This window comes from Typopeltis vanoorti, chromosome 5 (genome assembly GCF_054136105.1).
Source record: "Typopeltis vanoorti isolate ZY-2024b chromosome 5, IOZ_Tvanoo_1.0, whole genome shotgun sequence".
Classification (NCBI taxonomy): Eukaryota; Metazoa; Arthropoda; class Arachnida; order Uropygi; family Thelyphonidae; genus Typopeltis; species Typopeltis vanoorti.
Genome location: NC_143553.1, coordinates 135,522,353 through 135,541,395, shown reverse-complemented (window position 1 = coordinate 135,541,395; position 19,043 = coordinate 135,522,353). Strand labels below are relative to the sequence as shown.

Sequence of the window (19,043 nt, the reverse complement as noted above, 5' to 3'; positions counted from 1 at the left end):
ACCATGTGAGAACAGGTTGAAGATTTGTGAGTTGCAGAAACATGTTGATAGGCGGAAGAGGTGGAGATATGATTGAGACGTTCAAATTGCTGAAGGGTTTCTATAGGATTAATTCATAGGCTATTTTTGAGATCAGGACTGGTGGCGGGAGAACACCTATGGAAGCTGGGCAAGAGTGTGGTCAGCAGGGGTGTTAGAGCTAGGTTCTTTACTTTTAGGGTGGTAAATGAGTGGAATAAGCTGCCAGAGTCTGTTGTGGGTGCTATGACAGTGAGTGAGTTTAATGCAAGGTATGATAGATACTATGAGAATGTCGTAGTTATGTGGACATGATGTTTAGGACCTCCCTCGATGAGTCTAAGGACTCCCTGGAGTCGCCCGTAATAATAATAATAATAATAATAATAATAATAATAATAATAATAATAATATATTCTTCTGCCTTATTTCTTTCTTATATCTTACTGCATATATAATAAATTAATTCATGTTTTGCAATATTAGTTACTAATTAATTAGAGCAGGTGCCATCCCTCGATGAGTCGTTAGACTCCCTGGAGGTGTCTAATAATAATAATAAGAAGAAGAAGAATTTTTAGTTCAGGACTAATAATAATATAAATAGTAACAACTAGTAAAATATAAATAGCACTCTCAGTATCCGATATATATCCTTCTGTCGGAAATGACCTGGGTTCGATATTATTATGCAAGAATATCATAATAGCGCGGGCAATTTTCAATTGCATGTGTATGTTAGCCTCAGAAGGATATAGCTATTTTTTTTTTGCAATCAAAACGTCAAATGTCAAAGAACGCAGGTAAAAGAAAATTGAAATAAATAAAAAGATGTTTGATTAGTGGTGTGGACTGGTGACTTTTGTAATATAATATAGTGAAGTCGCCTTTGCGATTAGTAACTGGGGCCTCCCTCGATGAGTAAGGACTCCCTGGAGTCGCCCGTAATAATAATAATAATAATCCTTGAACTTCCTAGAGATTCTACTTAATGATAAACCACATAACAATATTTTAACATTACGACGTATTATCAGTCATTATATAATAGGATATGTCATAAAAAATCCTTTATTAAAGTAAGATTGTAACGAGATTTAGTAACAGATGAGTTTCTTTATCGACTTGCTACATCCTCCCTCCCTCCCTCTAAGCATTGAACTGTCAAAATGAATAAATAAAAATTTGTAGCTGTAATCCTGAAGTCATTGAAAGTAGTAGCAATGTAATGAGCTGCAAACACAATGGTTACTCTAGTATTTACTGGAGGAACAACTGTGAAAACTGTAGGAGTGCATACGAAGAAGCAGAAGATAGTGTCAGTAGCATAGGAAGATAATGGCACTGGGAGAGTTGCCAAGGATACCAGTAACTGGATATTTTATCAATTAGTAAAACTGCCACACTAAAAAAACTGAAGTTTAGGGTAAACTGGGCTGTGCTACTGATTAGTATTTTGCCAAAAGAAAGAAAGAAAGCGTTGAAGAAATGGTATTAAAAAAAAAAAAGAAATTCTGATATTTTGAAATTTCTGTGAAAGTAGTAAGGGCTTTTTGAGTAATTTATAATTATTGGTATAAATCTAAATCTTTTGTATGTTGTGAATACAAAAATCTTTTATGAAAATTATACACTTTTTACAAATATGTTTTGGCTTTAGTTTTAATTTAAATCATAAATCAAAACAACAGATAGAATAGAAAAGATAATCTGATTCATGAGATTGATTGCTTTTTTTTTTTTTCCCCTTTACTTACTTTTTTTAAGTAGATACTGTCTTGTTATTTTTCTTCCTCATGAAGTCAGAAAACTCACCATGGGAGACTTAATCAGTTATATTCTACTCAACCACCATTCTGTACATATGCAAACATATACTTTCAAACCTTGCTCATTAAACTTTTATATAACTTTTTCTATTAATCAACTTTCCCCTCTTACACTTCATGTGCCAGTTGCTCAATTTAACCTTTCATATAGTGCTAAAATACTCAATTCTGCCCTTGAAATACTATTATATAAACTTTACCTTTCATTACCTTCTCATTGCTTGCATCACCTGAAAAGAGCCTAGTTGTGAAAATATTTCATGTGCAGACCTTGTTTACTCATGCTTAGGTAAAGGATTAATTGTTTTAATTAATTAAAAAAGAAAACTATAACTTCATATCTAGAATAATTCACCTGAAAAGCAATTCTACATTTAACATGCTGATCATACTCTATCAGTATACAGATTAAACAAAAATGAACCTTGTACTGGAGATTTAAATTTAAATGGCATTTTACAAGTAATAGGATATAAATCTGGTAAATGTATAGGCTAAATCTTGATTTGGTTTAAGCTTGAGTATTTTGTATATAGATGATTATGGAAAAGACAAGCAATGTGTGCATTATACTGTATTCTCAACTTTGACCAACATTTTGTCTATTAAAGAAGGTGTATTAAATGTAGACAGATTACTTTAATTAGTACAATAGCATGTGTACGTATCTGCACAATTATTGTGCATATAAGTACACATTCTACTGCAAAAATGGCATTGTTTTTGCATACCGAAAACAATGTAATTTGGCTTTGTATTGCTTTTCTTATCACCAACAATAACTAAAAACATATATATTTCAATATACTCATACTCAGTAATCAAAAAATATTTTTTACTATAGTAAACAATCATTATAACAAATTTACCCACTATTAACAAACTACGAAAAGTCCCAGCCAGATCTCCATAGCTTCAGTGCCATTCTAAATCACTAGTATTACAAAATTTTCTTAAACCCCAGCATTTTCTTAAACCCTAGCAAACTATTCCTTTGTGCCCTATCAGTTTGAAATATTGAAAGTAAACTGTGTACAATTAAATTTCACTACTAATTTTAAATATACACTCATAACCTAGCATACTGCACATTTTAATTTGCTTAAAGGATTTTATAAGATAGATGCAGGGGAAATGTTTCAGCATTTGGCTAGAAGGACTGGAAGTTGAATAAAGGTGTGGTCACTATGTATTGCTAGATTTTTTGTTTGGAGAGTGGTGATTGAGTGGAATGGGTTGCCAGAGTCAGTTGTGAGTGCTTTTTCTGTTAGTGGGTTCAAGGAGAGGTATGGTAGATTGTGTGGATAGATTGGGTCTCCCACGATGAGTCTTCGGACTCCATGGAGGTGCCTGTATAATAATAATAATGGAAGGTGAAAAATCTACTTTCGAACTATTCATGATTAACTTACTGTAAGTGATTTTTAAAGTTAACAGAAACATTTTTTTCATTTGCTTAAATTTTAAAATGAAATTCACATTGTCTTGTGAAATTGTTCATAGAGTTTCAGAATCATAGTTGTAAATATTTTGAGTATTAATAGATATATTTCTGGTGTGGTTATCAAGTGGAGAGCATCCATTTTCTCAACCAATAGGCTGTGAATTCAAATTCAATGTGGTATAGCTGTTTTGGCAATATTTTCAGGTTGTCATTGAAACATGAAACCACAAATTTGCTTATTTGAAGGCCTGAAATTGCTTTAAAAGTAACATATTTGATTTCACAAGCAGGGTTTCCAGATTATTGAATCTTTATACTACCCACGGTATTAATGTGCTATAGGTTTACAATCTTTTGTGGGTGAGGCTCTCATCAAAAAAATTAAATTTAAATAACTTTATTTGTGTTTATTGCTATTCAAGTATTACAAAATTTTCTTAAACCCCAGCATTTTAATTAAGATTCTTAGCTTTATAACTGATTAACATAAATGCTTTGTCTTTCAGATTCTGCAAAAATGACATTGAAAACATTATCCATGAAAGAAATATTTACGAAATGCCAGTTCAGCTTGCAGAGTCATCCAAAACTCTTAAAGTCATTAATAGAGCTTTATAATTTGGTAAGATATAATGGATTTTATTCTTATTATTTATCAGAGACTTTGGGACTCTTTCTTTTAAGGTTACACGGTGATCAGCGTTCATATTTATGAATTTAGGGACACAAAACACACGTGTTGAAAAGATTATTTTACTGATTAATAATAAAATAATAACTTGACGTTTCGACCCTTGTATTGAGGTTATCATCAGAAGGATACATGTGTATAAGAACCAAGCTACATGCTGTTGCACTCTATACAGGTAAATTACATCTACTTTGTTAACTAATCTTTTTTTTTAGCCTGCCCTCTAGTGATTAAAAAAAAAATACCAATAAAAACTACAATAAACTCTGAGTCCTCACGTACTAGGATTCTTCTGAAATTATACAGTTCATATTGTTATATTACGAGTCTTTTGGATTTGTACAGTACAGGTTGCTATTGAATGTTAGAGAAAAAAAAAAAAAAAAAACACTTCACCAAGTCTTCTTGTATTGAGATTTTTCTTAATGGTTGCTATGAAGGTTGCAGATGGGTTATCCACATTCTTGGAATGGTTAGACCATCATTTTTATTCAGATTCAGATCATGTTTAAGCATTTCACATACTTCCTTGAATTTGAGCTCGAACCAGGTTTTGGTGCTGTGTAGGGACTTGGTACCTTTCCAATCAATTCTGTGGTATGTTTGGAGTGCATGGTCAGAAAGGCCGGTTTTTCCAAAATGGAGGTATTTTATGTGTCGTTTGTGTTCATTCTTCCTGATTGGGATGGTTCGCCCTGTTTCCCCTATGTATGGTATGTTACATGTGCATTGTATTTTGTAAACCCTTGGGTGGGCTAGATGTGGCAGAGGATCCTTGGAAGAACTGTGTAGGTGTCTTAATTTTGTCGCGGGTTTAAAGGTGGTTTTGATGTAGTATTTGTGTTGTGTTCTGTCTATTTTTTCGGAAATGCCTCTAACATATGGTATAGCAATAGCATTCTTGAAATCTTTTTTGTTATTAGTGGTATCTTTGTGGAGGATCTTGTGAATGGTTTTATACTGTATCCATTTTTTATAAAGGTATGTTTGATGGTCTCATATTCATGGTTAAGAGCTTGTTCGTTTGAACAAATAGTTTGAGCTCTGTCTTTAAGGGTGCTTATGACCCCTAGTTTTTGTGTTGGGTGGTGATAAGAAGTTTTGTGTATATACTGGCACACACAGGCCAGTACGTATACAAAACTTGTTATCACCGCCCAACACAAAAACTAGGGGTCATAAGCACCCTTAAACACAGAGCTCAAACTATTTGTTCAAACGAACAAGCTCTTAACCATTAATATGAGACCATCAAACATACCTTTATAAAAAATGGATACAGTATAAAAACCATTCACAAGATCCTCCACAAAGATACCACTAATAACAAAAAAGATTTCAAGAATGCTATTGCTATACCATATGTTAGAGGCATTTCCGAAAAAAATAGACAGAACACTACACAAATACTACATCAAAACCACCTCTAAACCCGCGACAAAATTAAGACACCTACACAGTTCTTCCAAGGATCCTCTGCCACATCTAGCCCACCCAAGGGTTTACAAAATACAATGCACATGTAACATACCATACATAGGGGAAACAAGGCGAACCATCCCAATCAGGAAGGATGAACACAAACGACATATAAAATATCTCCATTTTGGAAAAACTGGCCTTTCTGACCATGCACCAAAACCTGGTTCGAGCAGAAATTCAAGGAAGCATGCGAAATGCTCAAACATGATCCGAATCCAAATTAAAATGATTGTCTAACCATTCCAAGAATGTGGAGGACCCATCTGCAATCTTCATAGCAACCACAAAGAAAAATCTCAATACAAGAAGACTTGGTGAAGTGTTTTTTTTTTTTTTTTCCCCTGAACACTCAATAGCAACCTGTCCTGTACAAATCCAGAAGAATCCTAGTACGTGAGGACTTTAGCACAGTTTATTGTAGTTTTTATTGGTAATTTTTTTTTATCACTAGAGGGCAGGCTAAGAAAAAAGATTAGTTAACAACATAGGTGTAATTTACCTGTATAGAGTGCAACAGCATGTAGCTTGGTTCTTATACACATGTATCCTTCTGATGATGACCTCAATACAAGGGTTGAAACGTCAAGTTATTTTATCATTAATCAGTAAAATAATCTTTTCAACACGTGTGTTTTGTGTCTCTAAATTCATAAATATGAGAGACTTAGGGAGTCGGGGACTCATTCAGGGAGGCTATGTATCACCAGCACCATCATGCTTTTCTTGCATTCATGCACACTTCTATTATTCACAACCTCCAAAGGCAATCCATTCTAATCATGCAGAGAGTCTCAATCATATCATTCCTGTTTCTCCTGTTTGCTAGTATCTACAGTGCACAAATTTTCAATCTGTCTTCATAATCTGTATTCGACAATACTGATATCATCTTTAACAACTCTTCTTTGCACTCTCTCCACTGTATCAGCATACAGTATGCACAGACCTGCACAAAGTAGTTCAAGTGAGATCATATTAACTCCTTGTAAAGAGGCAGAATGACGTTCTTATCCTTACATGTATTAAGTTCAGTATTGCAATTATCTTCTGAATGTTGTATTTGCAATTTTTGCTTATGTCCTTTGAACTTCAACTTCCTGTCTACTGAAATTCCAAGATTCCTACCCTGATCAGTTTCTTCTAGCATAATCCTACCAATATAATATGACATTGGATATCCCATTACATCAAAATGCATGAATTTACATTACTAAGATTAAACTGGCCGCCATTTCACATGCCAACAACTCCATCCTATTTAAATCATTCTGCAAGTGCAGCATATTAGCTTCATTCCTGATTATCCTGCCTATCTTTGCATCATTAGCAAATAGCTGTATGTCCTTCAAATCCTCTCCAATGTCATTAATGTAAAGATTGAATAACAATGGACAAGGTATTTGTAGTATATAACAGGTCACTTTACATCTTGCAGACTCATATCCTCACCTTTTAATATTTCAGTCAACCATCCTCTTATCTACCCTAATATTTTATAATCCAATCCATATTCTCTGATTTATGCAACAGTCTTCCATGCTGTTTTCTGTCAAAAGCCTTAGCAAAGTCTAAAATTATCATGTTGTATCCATTCCCAGTATCTAAATCAACAGTAACATTTTTATAAAATATGAGCAAGCTGCTCAAACATGACTTTCCCGTTATAAACACATGCTGTTCATTGCAAAATGTAGATTTCCTGTTAACCTATTATTTCTGTATATGAATTCTTACTAACATTTCCAAAAAATCTTCACCACCATTCCTAAGATATTGACAGGTCATTAGTTGGACCTATCAGTGTATATGCCACCCTTATACAATGGGATTATCATACATTCTTTCTATTCCTGTGGAATCTTCCATGTTCAGGTTCAAACAGTATAGCCTAGAGCATCCTGTTCAGCTGAACACACTTAACATCTGTTTTGATATCCCCTTACTGCATATTGCAAATCTCTGTTCAGTTTGTGCAACAGCTCTAGTACTGCCTCCTCATACATGTGAGTTTCTTCATCCATTGAATAGGTCACATCAAACTCATTGTTGCCTATACCAGGTTGATAGCCTTTAGCAAAATGACACTCATTAGTTGAACAATCTCTTCTGGATCTGTTGCATGCATACCATCTATATTAAGCAGAATAATTATTCTTTCATATTCATTCTTTCTTTCTTTTACTTGCAACATAATGATAAATTTTTTTCAGGTTTTCTTCAGCATGCCAATTTCTTTTATTATTCAGACTCTTAGCTTTCTGTACAACAGATGTAACTGCTCTGGCCTACTTCTTGTAATTTTTGTAACTGATATCATCCTTATGCACATGCTATTCCTTCCACATAATCTTTTTCTTATGAATCTCTTGCTGAATAAGATTACACATCTATTTCACTCCTGCCTTATTTATTCTTTGAACTCTAGAGACTCATTCCGATACTGCAACATTTAAGTATTTTTCAAATGCTTTCCATGCACTGCCTATATCTTCTCCATATAGCAATACCATAGGATAGAATTTAGTATACTCCTCAGCTGGTCATTATTTCTTGCTTTGTAGTTTAGCACATAACCTTTTCTGAATGGAACATACATAAACTAAGCCACTTCCTAAGTCAGTACAGAATGATCACTGTTACCAATTGGAGGCAGAAGAGTCACGTCTTTAACTAAAACCTTCTCTGACACTATAATCAGATCTAACAATGCCCTCAAGGCTTCTGTCACTTGCTGTCTGAGGAAGTTGTCTTGCAACTTCCTCAGAACACCTTTCTCATGGAACACCGGTTAAGAACCACTGGTCTAAATTGATTGAAAACACCTAATAAAGGTTCCTCATGTCATTCGAACCCAGGTCTTTCCAATCAAAGGGCTCATCTAAATCAACTGAGTTAGGAGTTCTTTGAACACTACAGCATTCTCTTTTAAAGAATCACAAAAATGCTTCCAGTTTTAATTTTCTCTAAATGTCATAACATCAATCAACCAGTCATCTTCTTTCTTGCATCTTTTTATCTCCTTTGAGGTTCTGAGCATTATTTTTCTTTCTATATGAAAGCCACTATGAAAAAATGAATTAAGTCATTGAAAACTTAAGCTGCTATTTCTTCTTCCCACAACATTTGTCCTGTAGTCAATGTTGTAACATAACAATTGATAAAACATTTTTCTTTCTATATGAGATACTTCATAAATACATATCCACAACTACTGAGTTCCAAAAACCTCCCTCATTTCTCTCTCTGCAGTATTATAGTATTTTTTTTTGCTCTGCACATGCTCCTTACAGGTCACACTTTCAGCTTTCATTTCAGTCAAGAAACAGAGCAAGAAAAATGAGCTGCCATTGTCTTGTCAGATGTCATCTCCTTCCAGGAGGTTGACTACCATGAGCTTCCACCATGTATGGTTTTGTGCTTCTCTTTTGCATTCTTATAGGACAAAAAGGTCCAGTCCTTAATATTTCCCATCCAATCTGTTCTTTGTCTTCCTTCTCTTCTTTTTCCTTGTATCATTTCTTCTAAAAGTGTTATTTGTAGGGATTCATGTCTTAGTATGTGACCAAGGTAGGTGGTTTTCCTTTTCTTAATGGTTTTAAACAGATTCCTATCTTCTCCAATCATCTCTAATATTTCTAAATTATTATTTTTTTTTGGCAGTCCATGGGCTCTAAGAATTCTTCTGAGGATCCACATCTCAAAGGCTTTTAGTTTATTTTTGCAATATTTTGATATTGTCCAGGTTTCTGCTCCATATAGTAGTGTTGACTGTACGTAGCATTTGGACAGCCTAATTCTTGTTTTTGTATGAATTTCCCTTGAGTTCAGAATGTGTTTCATGCTAATGAAGGTTGATCTAGTGATTTCTATTCTTCTTAATATTTTTTTATCACACTTTCCATTCTCTGTAATTAGTTGACCCAAATATATATAACTCTCTACTTGATCTAAAATATTTCCTCTGATGTTAATATTTATATCAGGTATTTTCCCTTTTTCTCTTGTTACCAGCATGGTTTTGGTTTTTTTTTGAAGTTGAAATTAAGTCCATATTTTTCACTTATCTTCAGCGTCTTTTCTGGTAGGTTTTGAAGATCTTTTTTATTTTCAGCTAGTAGTACTGTGTCATCTGCATATCTTAAGTTGTTTATATTCCTGCCTCCTATGCTGACTCCTTTAAATTCTTCTAATTGCTGGAAGATATTTTCAGTATAGAGGTTAAACAATATAGGAGAAAGAACACAGCCTTGTCTGATACCCTTTTTTAATGGGAATTCCTTTGAGATTTCTCCTGATATTTTTATTAAGGCAGTTTGCTCCCAATATAGATTTATCAGTAATCCGGTATCTTTACCATCTACTCCTAAATTTCTGATGCATTTGATTAGTTGTTCATGTTGTATATTGTCAAATGCCTTTGTGTAGTCAGTAAAACAGAAGTAGACTTCTTTCTTCTTCTCCAGATATCTTTCTATAATAGTTCTAATGTTGAAAAGTCCTTCTCTAGTTCCTTTATTTTCCTGGAAACCAGATTGTGTTTCATTAATTTCCATTTTGATTTTATGTTTATTTCTTTCTAGGATGATATATAACATAACTTTTGCTATCTGATTGATCAGACTGATTGTTCTGTATTTTTCACATTTGATTGTCTTTGATTTTTTAGGTATTGGTAGGAACATCGATTTAAAATCTTTTGGCAGGTGTCCAGTTTCGTATATTTTGTTGCATATGTCAGTCAGTGATCTTATAGCCTTATCATCTAAAGGCTTTAGATATTCTGCTATAATTCCATCCATTCTTGGAGCTTTTCCTGGTTTCAGTTTCCTAATGGCATTTGTTACTTCCCAGGTAAGAATAGTGCCCTCCAAATCTTCTTGCATTGGCTTATCTACTCTATCATGATTGTAGAGTTCCTTTGAATACTCTACCCATCTATCCCTTATTTTGTCTTTCTCCATTAGGATGTTTCCACTGGTATCGTCAATGCAGTGATCCTACCCTTTTGCAAGATTTATTAGTTAGCCCCCTAACTTTTTCATGAAGTTGCCTGGTTTTGTGCTTTTTGTCCAGAAGTTCAATTTTCTTGCATTTGTTGTTGAGCCATAATTCTTTTGCAATCCTGCATTCTTTCCTGATCTCCTTGTTTAAGTTCTTGTATTCAGGACAATTTTTGTGTTTCTTTCTTTCCTCCATCATTTTCAGTATCTTGTCATTCATCCAGGGTTTACTCATTTTTTTCTCAAATTTGGGAATTGTTTAACTGCCTTTTTTATGCCCTCTTTAAATTTCTGCCATCTATCCTCAATCTCATCTTTAGGGTAAGCATACTTGGTGGGAAATGGAACATTAACAGCAGTGGATTGTGCCAGTTCCTTTAAAAATTTATCTTGTATTTCTTGATTTTTAAGGGAGCCAAGATCATATTTTTCTATGTTTAGATTTCATTGTTTTCTTTAAATTTATTGCTGCCTTAATGACCACATGGTTGTGATCTGATCCAATATCAGCACCTGGGTATGTTTTGGCTTGTATGATGTTATTCTGGAATCTTTTTTTAATCATTATATAGTCAATCTGGTTCCTACAGCTGTCTCCGGGACTTTTCCATGTGTAAAGTTTTCTAGGAGGGTGGCTAAATAAAGTATTTGCTATTACCAGATTGTTTTCTTCACACAACTGTATTAATTTTTCTCCTCTTGGATTTTTGTGTCTCAGGCCCTTGTTTCCCATGCAGGAAGAGATCTTTTCTGAGTCTACTTTAGCATTTAGATCTCCCATAACGATAGTTATGTTCTCTGATTTAGCATTGTTTAGTGAATTTTGAATGTCTTCATAGAAACATTCTACATCTTCATCTGGGTAATCAGAAGTAGGTGCATATATTTGGACAATAAAAATATTAAAAGATTGAGCTGCAATTATCCTGTCACTTATGGGCTAAAATCCAAGTAAGGACCACACAATCTTATTTGTGCTACTCCATTCCTATGACTGTCTCCACATAAGTATATAATTGAATGCCTCTTTCTGTTTATTTTTCCATTATTAATCCATTTGACTTCACTGATACCAGCAATGTCAATTTTCATTGCTTCAAGTTCTTGTATAAGGTTTGCTAACTTCCCAGCTTCATATAAGGTCCTTACATTCCAAGTTGCAAGCCTTAAGAGAAGATTTTTGGTTTTCAGATGTGGAGGATCAGGAGATACCCTTCCTGGAGAGTTTAAGGGATCTTCGTCATATGCTATTTTCATGGTATCCATCCTACGTTCTCAAGTTTCTTTCTCTTCTGATATGATCAGCAAAATGCTATGTAAAGCAGAAGACATAAATTTTGGCGGTAAATATGGAACATAGTGTACATGGAAATAGTGTAGTATGCCATTAAAAAATAACTTTGTAAAATATTTGAAGTCGGTAACTAAATTATTTCATCCTAGTGAGTGATTTTTTAAATAGTTATCCATAAAAAATGTATAGATTGAAAATTTTTAAAATCTGTAACATTTATTTTTAAGATGTATATAGGCACACTAATTGAATTTTAGAGGCACACTAATCGAATTTGAGTATCGAAAAAAAGTGATGCACTAATCAGGGGCGCATTAATCGAGGGATTGCTGTACTTGAAAACAGTAAATCTTGCACACTTGATGTGTGCAAGAAATTAGTTATTAGTTATTTCCAATAAATAAATTTTATAATCAAATCAAAGCATTAATTTAGTTCAATATTAACCTTACATGTATATACAGTAAGCATGACATATGTAATAGACACTGTATTAGTCAAAAAGAAAGTGTGCTTCTCACAATATGATTCATTTACAAAATAAACTGATAATTATAAACACAAAAATTAAATACTGTAGTGCATCTGTACATCTTATTCTTCCAACACCTTGCCCATTAATATGATGTGCAGTTGTGATATAGTATTGTCCTAAGCTTATTTTCACAGCTCACAACACAAATTAGCTTAGTGTAATTAAATACTTGAACATTTTACATACTGAAAATGTTATTTAAAGAGTACAATTTACTTCTGAAGAAAAGTCAAAGACAGGTCATGCAATTGAGTGCTTCTTGAAAAGTGAGCGACTCCACAGTGAGTGCTTCCTATTTTCTTGTTTTTGTGAATTTTATTATTTGTCTTTCCTATTAATTATTGTTTATGGAGAAGTTATATAAATTCACCCTTTCTGGTGAATAATAAATGAAAGAAAATACAAGCTGAGCTATGATAAGCTGTGTTGTGGCATTCATTTTAAACCCACATTAAAGGAAGCATATTTCTGTATAATTACATGTAATGTATAGTTAGAATTAAAGAATATATTACTTTGTTTTATTATCATAACATTTAATTTTTTAAAACATCATTTGTTAAAATATTTATGTAAAGTAGGCCAAAACCTTGGAAGAGTAAAATTTTTGTGGTTTTTATATTTTTAAAGAGTTTTACTGTTTGACTAATTCATTTATTACTCCATATAAATTTATTCTTTTGACTTCCTATCACACCAGCTTTGATTATTCTATTGTCTATTTCCATATTTAATTTTTCATCTTCGCTAATAATTTTGCCAGAATAACTGAAATGTTAACTTGTTCTTTAAGTTTTTTCTCATTCAGGATGCAGTTTATGCTTTCAGTGTTCCTACTTATTTTCATAATCCTTGTCTTTTTTATTGCTGATTTTTGTAGCAACTTAGTTACACTAGTTATTCAGTTAATCATATAATGGAAATGGATTGGGCAAGTACTGAGAATGGACAGCAGAGAGATTCCAAGAGTAGCTTTGACAAAGAATGGAATAAAAGGAAAGAAAAATGGCTGGTTGAGAGAGCTGGGGAGAAGTAGAATTAGTAACACAAGGCAGAAGCAGACACAAGGTAAGATGAACTGTAGAATAAAATACACAAACATTATTAAAGAAAAAATGAAAGAGTTTGAGAACAGGAACCAAACCTTGGAGATTAAATGGCAAGTCCTGAAGAAAACATTGATTGATTCTGCCAGAGAAGCATGTGGTGTGGTTGTCTGCAAGGATAGAAAAATCAGAACTCCATGATGGACACAGGAAGTTAAAGAGGCAGTGAAGGAAAAGAAGAAAGCATATCAAAAGTTCCTGGCAAATAAGTCAACTTGTGCTCTTAGAGAATACAGAGACAAATGTAAGAAAGCTAAACATTATGTAAAACTGACTAAACAAAATTGGGGGGACAAGAACATAGAAAACAAATATCAAGAAGGTGGCAAAGTATTCTGGAGGTTGTTGAAGAAACTTAGAAATGGAGGAAAGAGTACTGTAAAAGGAGTTAGAGATGATAATTGTGACATGAAAATGGGAGAAAAAGCTATCCTTGAAGTATGGAGTAATTACTTTGAAAATTTGCTAAATGAAACAAGCAGTGATGACAGCACAGTGGTAAAAGACACTCAACAGGCATACAGTCAGGAATACATATCCATACTTGAAGTAGAAAAAGCCATCAAAGGCTTGAAATGTAGAAAGGCAGCAGGAGTAGATGATATTTGAGCAGAAATGCTGAAGTATGGTGGTATAAAAGTCTTACAGTGGCTGCACTGCATAATTCAAAATGCCTGGACAGAGGGACAAATTCCCGTTGATGGAAGTAGAGCTCTCATAGTACCCATATATAAAAAGGGAAATAAAACTGAATGTGAGAATTACAGAGGTATTTCCCTACTGAGTGTTCCTGGTAAGATTTATGCAAGTATGCTTGAGAAACAGTTGAGAAGAATTGTGGAAGAAAAGCTTGGTGAAGAACAAGTTGGATTCAGGCCAAATAGAGGCTGTCAGGATCAGGTCTTCACTTTATGACAAATAGTTGAGAAATCATGGGAATATAACAAACATCTGTATTTAAGTTTTGTCGATCTGGAAAAGGCATATGACAAGGTGCCAAGAGAGAAGCTATTTGAAATGCTACAGTTATATGGTGTCAATTGGGAATTATATCAGGCAATACTTAGTGTTTATTTGAGTTGTAAGTCAGCAGTTAGAATTGAAGAAAGTACAGGAAGGTGGTTTAATGTTAAATCTGGTGTCAGACAAGGATGTACATTATCCTTTCTGTTATTCATTAGCTATATGGATCACATTTATGAAGAAATGTGATATTAAACCTGATATCAAAATTGGAGATGTTAATTTCAGCTCTTTGCTTTATGCGGATGATCTTATACTTCTAAACAAATCCGCTACAAGTCTGCAAGATTCCTGACTAAAGTGAATAACTCTTGTAATAGATATGGTATGAAGGTCAGCAATAAAAAGACAAAGACAATGAAAAAAAGCAGAAACATTGAAAATATCAACTACATTGTGAATAGAGAACCTATAGAACAAGTAAAACATTTCAGCTACTTATTCACGATTTTTAGTTTAGATGGTAAATTAAATATGGAAATAGACAACAGAATCGACAAAGCTAGGGTACGAAGTCAACTGAATAAATTCATATGGAATAAGAGAGAAATTAGTCGGAACACTAAATTAGCTGTATACAAGACAGTGTTCAAACCAGTTTTAATTTATGGATCTGAGAGCTGGGTTAGAAGTAAAATACTTGACCAAAGACTAGAGACTGCAGATATGAGAGTCCTGAGAAAGATTAGAGGTGTGAACTGATGGCATCAATGGCAATATCATGTTAAAAACCAGGATATTAGGAAAGAACTTGACATTGTCAGCATCCAGGAATGCATTAGCATAGCTTATCACTTAAACAGAATGGACGAGGAAAGATTAGAAAAACAAGTGTTCTCTGCCAGGTTGGCAGGAAAATGACCCAGAGGAAGACCAAGACATAGGTGGATTGATGTATAAAGTACCTTAGACGATAGAAATATAAGATCTGATAATGTTGGAGTCTTGACAAGTAACAGACTGATTTGGAGGAAAATTGTAGATATGATGTAAATTTTTAATGTAGTACTATCATATCCTGTACACCCCTTGAGGGTACATGGCAGGAATTTGATGATGATGAGGCAGAAGTATCTGGAAGAAATGTAGCTCGACCTTATGTGCCATGTGGCACAAAGAGGATAAGTAAGTTATTCAGTTTAGTTAAAAATCTTGCAAGTTGTGCTGATTTATTTAAGAGTATACCTCATATGTATAAAGTAAAGCATGGAGATTAACATCAGCTTAATGCTTCTTTTCTTCATTAGTGATCATATAGTTGATGAATAATAGTGGTGGAAGTGTGCATCCCATCTCTTCGAACTACTGACTTGCTACTCAAATATTTGCTCGATATAATTTCCCATTTACACCATATAACTAGCATTTTGAACAGCTTTTCTCTTGGCAACTTGTCATATGCCTTTTTCAGATCTCTAAAACTTAAATATGGATTCTTAGTATATTCCCATGATTTCTTAATTGTTTATCTTAAAGTGAAAATCGCATTCTGGCAACCTCTATTTGGCCTGAACCCATCTTTCTTCTCTAAGTTTCTCTTCCATAACTTTTCTTAGCTCAAGTATGCTTGCAAGGAAATTCCTCTGTAATTGTCATTTTATATTCTTTTTTTATAGATTGCGGTACTATGACATCTCTACTCCAATCATCTGTAATTAAGTTTCTGACCAGGTCTTCTGTAAATGATGCTGTACATCCACTGTAAACTTTTTATATCTCCATATTTGAGCATTTCTGATCAAATATGGACCAGCTGTCTTTCACATTTCAGGTTTCTTGTTGCCTTTTTCTACCTCAAGTTTTGATATATATCATAAGTGAATTTCTCTTGAATATTTTATTCCAGTTCTATCGCTTGTTTCATTTAATAATGTTTCAAAGTAATTATTCCAGACATCTAGATTAACTTCAGTTTTTCATGCCATCTTTATCATCTCTGATTCCCTGATTCTTTTTATTGTTACTCTTTCCTCATTTCTAAACTTTTTCCATAGCCTCTAGAAGGTTTTGACACCTTCTTGATGTTTATCTTCTATATTCTTATCAGTCTCTTATGAGCTCTGTATGCTCTCAGAGTACATGTTGACTTGCTAGGAACTTTTGAATATGCTCTCTTCTTTTACATGACTGTTTCTTTAACTTTCTGATTCTAACATGGAGTTCTTATTTTCTCTCCTTGCACACAATTTCAATATCACCTGTCTCCCTCTCTCAATTGATCAATGTTTTCTTCAGTTTTCCAGTGAGGCTCTGAAGCTTTGGTACTTGTTTTCAGACTCTCATTTTTTCTTGATGCATTTTGCAAAAGCATTTTATTATAGCGGAATTGTTCTTTATTTCAGTTGATCAACAGTTCTAATGATGTCTAAATCTCCCCCCCCCACACACAAAATCCAAGATCAAGTAGAAGTCAAGGCTCTCACTCCCACATTTCCTCTACTGGTTGCTTCCATCTCTATGCATATGATTGATGTGGTATTAACAAAAGATCCCGTGACTCAACAACAAAGGCAATCTGACGATTGTTGAGTTGAAATGCTGATTCTCTTCAGTGGAATTCCAAAATATCTGAAACTGCCATAACAACATTCACTATCTATTTCTTAAAGTTTTAAACTTTTTTCATCTGTGAACTATATGCAAAAAGTTTGATTTCTTTTTTCATAAAGTAAAATCATTGGTGTGAGATATACACGAGGGCGAGTTATATTCGAGTAAATACAGTATGTAATTATAAGTGGGAAGAAGAAATGCAACAAGGACAAAAACTTGAAATTATAAAGCATCACAAAGAAGCATCATATGCTAAAAAACACATCATATAGGAACAAACAGGGCATTGGTACAAATGCTAATTAAGAAGAAAGAGCAAATAAAAAAACATGAAGTAGCCACAACATCTTATGTGACAAAAAAAAATGATCATTAAACATAAGTTCTGCAATGGATAATATGGAACAACTTTTAATGATATGGATTGAAGCCTGCAATCAGAAAAAAATTCCAAGTCGGATAATTCAAACTAAAGCAAGTCTTTATAAGACAAGGAGAAATGTGGCTGGTTTTATAATTTTAAAAAACATATGAGGCTCCATAACATCAGAATTTCAAGTGAAAGTGCTAGTGCTGATTATGATGCTGCTACAGAATTTTCCATTGAGTTAAAAGAAGTGATTGGAAAAGGATGAACAAATTTTTTATGTCAGGTTTGTTTTGGAAGAAGATGCCTTTGCACACTTATTTAGCAGAAAAGTCACAACCAGAATGTAAAATTTCAAAAGACCATTTCACACTTTTATTAGGTGTAAATGCATTTGGTGAGTTTGAATTAAAGCCTTTTCTTGTTTACTGAGCTGAACATTCACGGACTTTTAAGGTCTATGCTAAAAGTGCTCTTCCTGCAATATGGTGATCAAATAAGAAAACATGGTTGACATGACAAATGTTTGAAGAATAGTTTACAGTTTTTGTCACACAGTTGAGCATTATTGCAAAGATATGGAGTTTTAAATTTTGTTGATAATAGACAATACACCAGGTCATTCTACTGCTATTTCTGATTTGCATGAAAATGTTACTCTTTTTTTCTGCCAAACAACAGATCATTATTGTAGCCGTATGGATCCCAGTGGATCAGGGTGTCATTGCTATGTTTAAGGTCTGTTATTTGGGACATGCTTTCTCAAACCATAAAAGCAACAACAGGAGATGGGGGTCCATAATGTGGACAGATTTTGTGATTTGGTGAATCAAGGCTTGAAGTAACTGCTAGCAGTACAAGAGCTGTGGGTGATATGTTTTATGGCATTGTGGGAACGGTTTCGCTAGTTTTGAATTGAAAATTAAAACTGTTTCTGAAGACATTATGCAAATTGGGAACAATCTCGGATGTGAAACTGAATTTTGACAATGTGCTCATATTCATTGACTTGCATTCAAATAACTTAGATGATGAACCTCTTTTGTAAATGGATCAACAATGTTTATATGAAGAAGAGGAAGATAAATTAGATGAAACTGATGCATCTACAACAGAATTCTCATTAAATGAGCTTTCAACTTTTATCGGAAAAATAGACAGTGCTTCTGATTTTCTTATAGATGCTGATCCTAACATTGAATGAAATGTTAAAGTTCAGCAAGCATTTCAAAATGCTCTTTGATGTTATAAAGATATGCATGCACAGTATTAAGAGCTTTGGCTTGCCTGCAGTATTTGTGGGCTAAAGTTTTCAATCTTTTTATAGTTAAAAAAAAAAGATATTCTAACAGTCCTGTTTTTTATGCAGGTTTTTTATTTCACAGCTCTTGTTGATTTTGACAAATAAGATTGAAAAGTGTGACATATGTATTGTTATGAGTAAATTCTTGGAATGGATTTGCAGTTGGGAAAAGGCAGAGGAATGGAGACCCTATGTTTGATTTGAATTTTCAGTTTATAGCACCCTAAATTACTTTATGGTCTGTATTTTACAAAGAATAGATTTCAGAATGGAAATTTAGATGCTGTTATGCTTTTATGTTATACACTGTTGATTAAAGTGCAAATATTTGATTCTCTCTGTAGGAATAGCATATTGTCTAATTTCTAAATCTACAAGATAAATATACATATACATAT

The 19,043-nt window shown here is 33.5% G+C and overlaps 1 protein-coding gene across 4 annotated transcripts in view; it reads left to right on the top strand.

Annotated features, from left to right (window-relative positions):
* The first annotated feature begins 730 nt into the window (after nt 1–730).
* Cap-G (Chromosome associated protein G) overlaps nt 731–19,043 on the top strand; it is a 161,725-nt gene continuing 143,412 nt past the window's right edge. For 3 of the 4 annotated variants that reach the window (XM_090392755.1, XM_090392754.1, XM_090392752.1), the window contains exons 1-2: nt 731–821; nt 3,798–3,913. In XM_090392755.1, the coding sequence (XP_090248881.1) occupies nt 806–821; nt 3,798–3,913 (132 nt within the window). In that variant the 5' untranslated portion in view covers nt 731–805. Of the gene's footprint in view, nt 822–1,531; nt 1,561–3,797; nt 3,914–19,043 lie in introns of those variants that run through there. The other variant, XM_090392753.1, reaches the window with a different exon arrangement.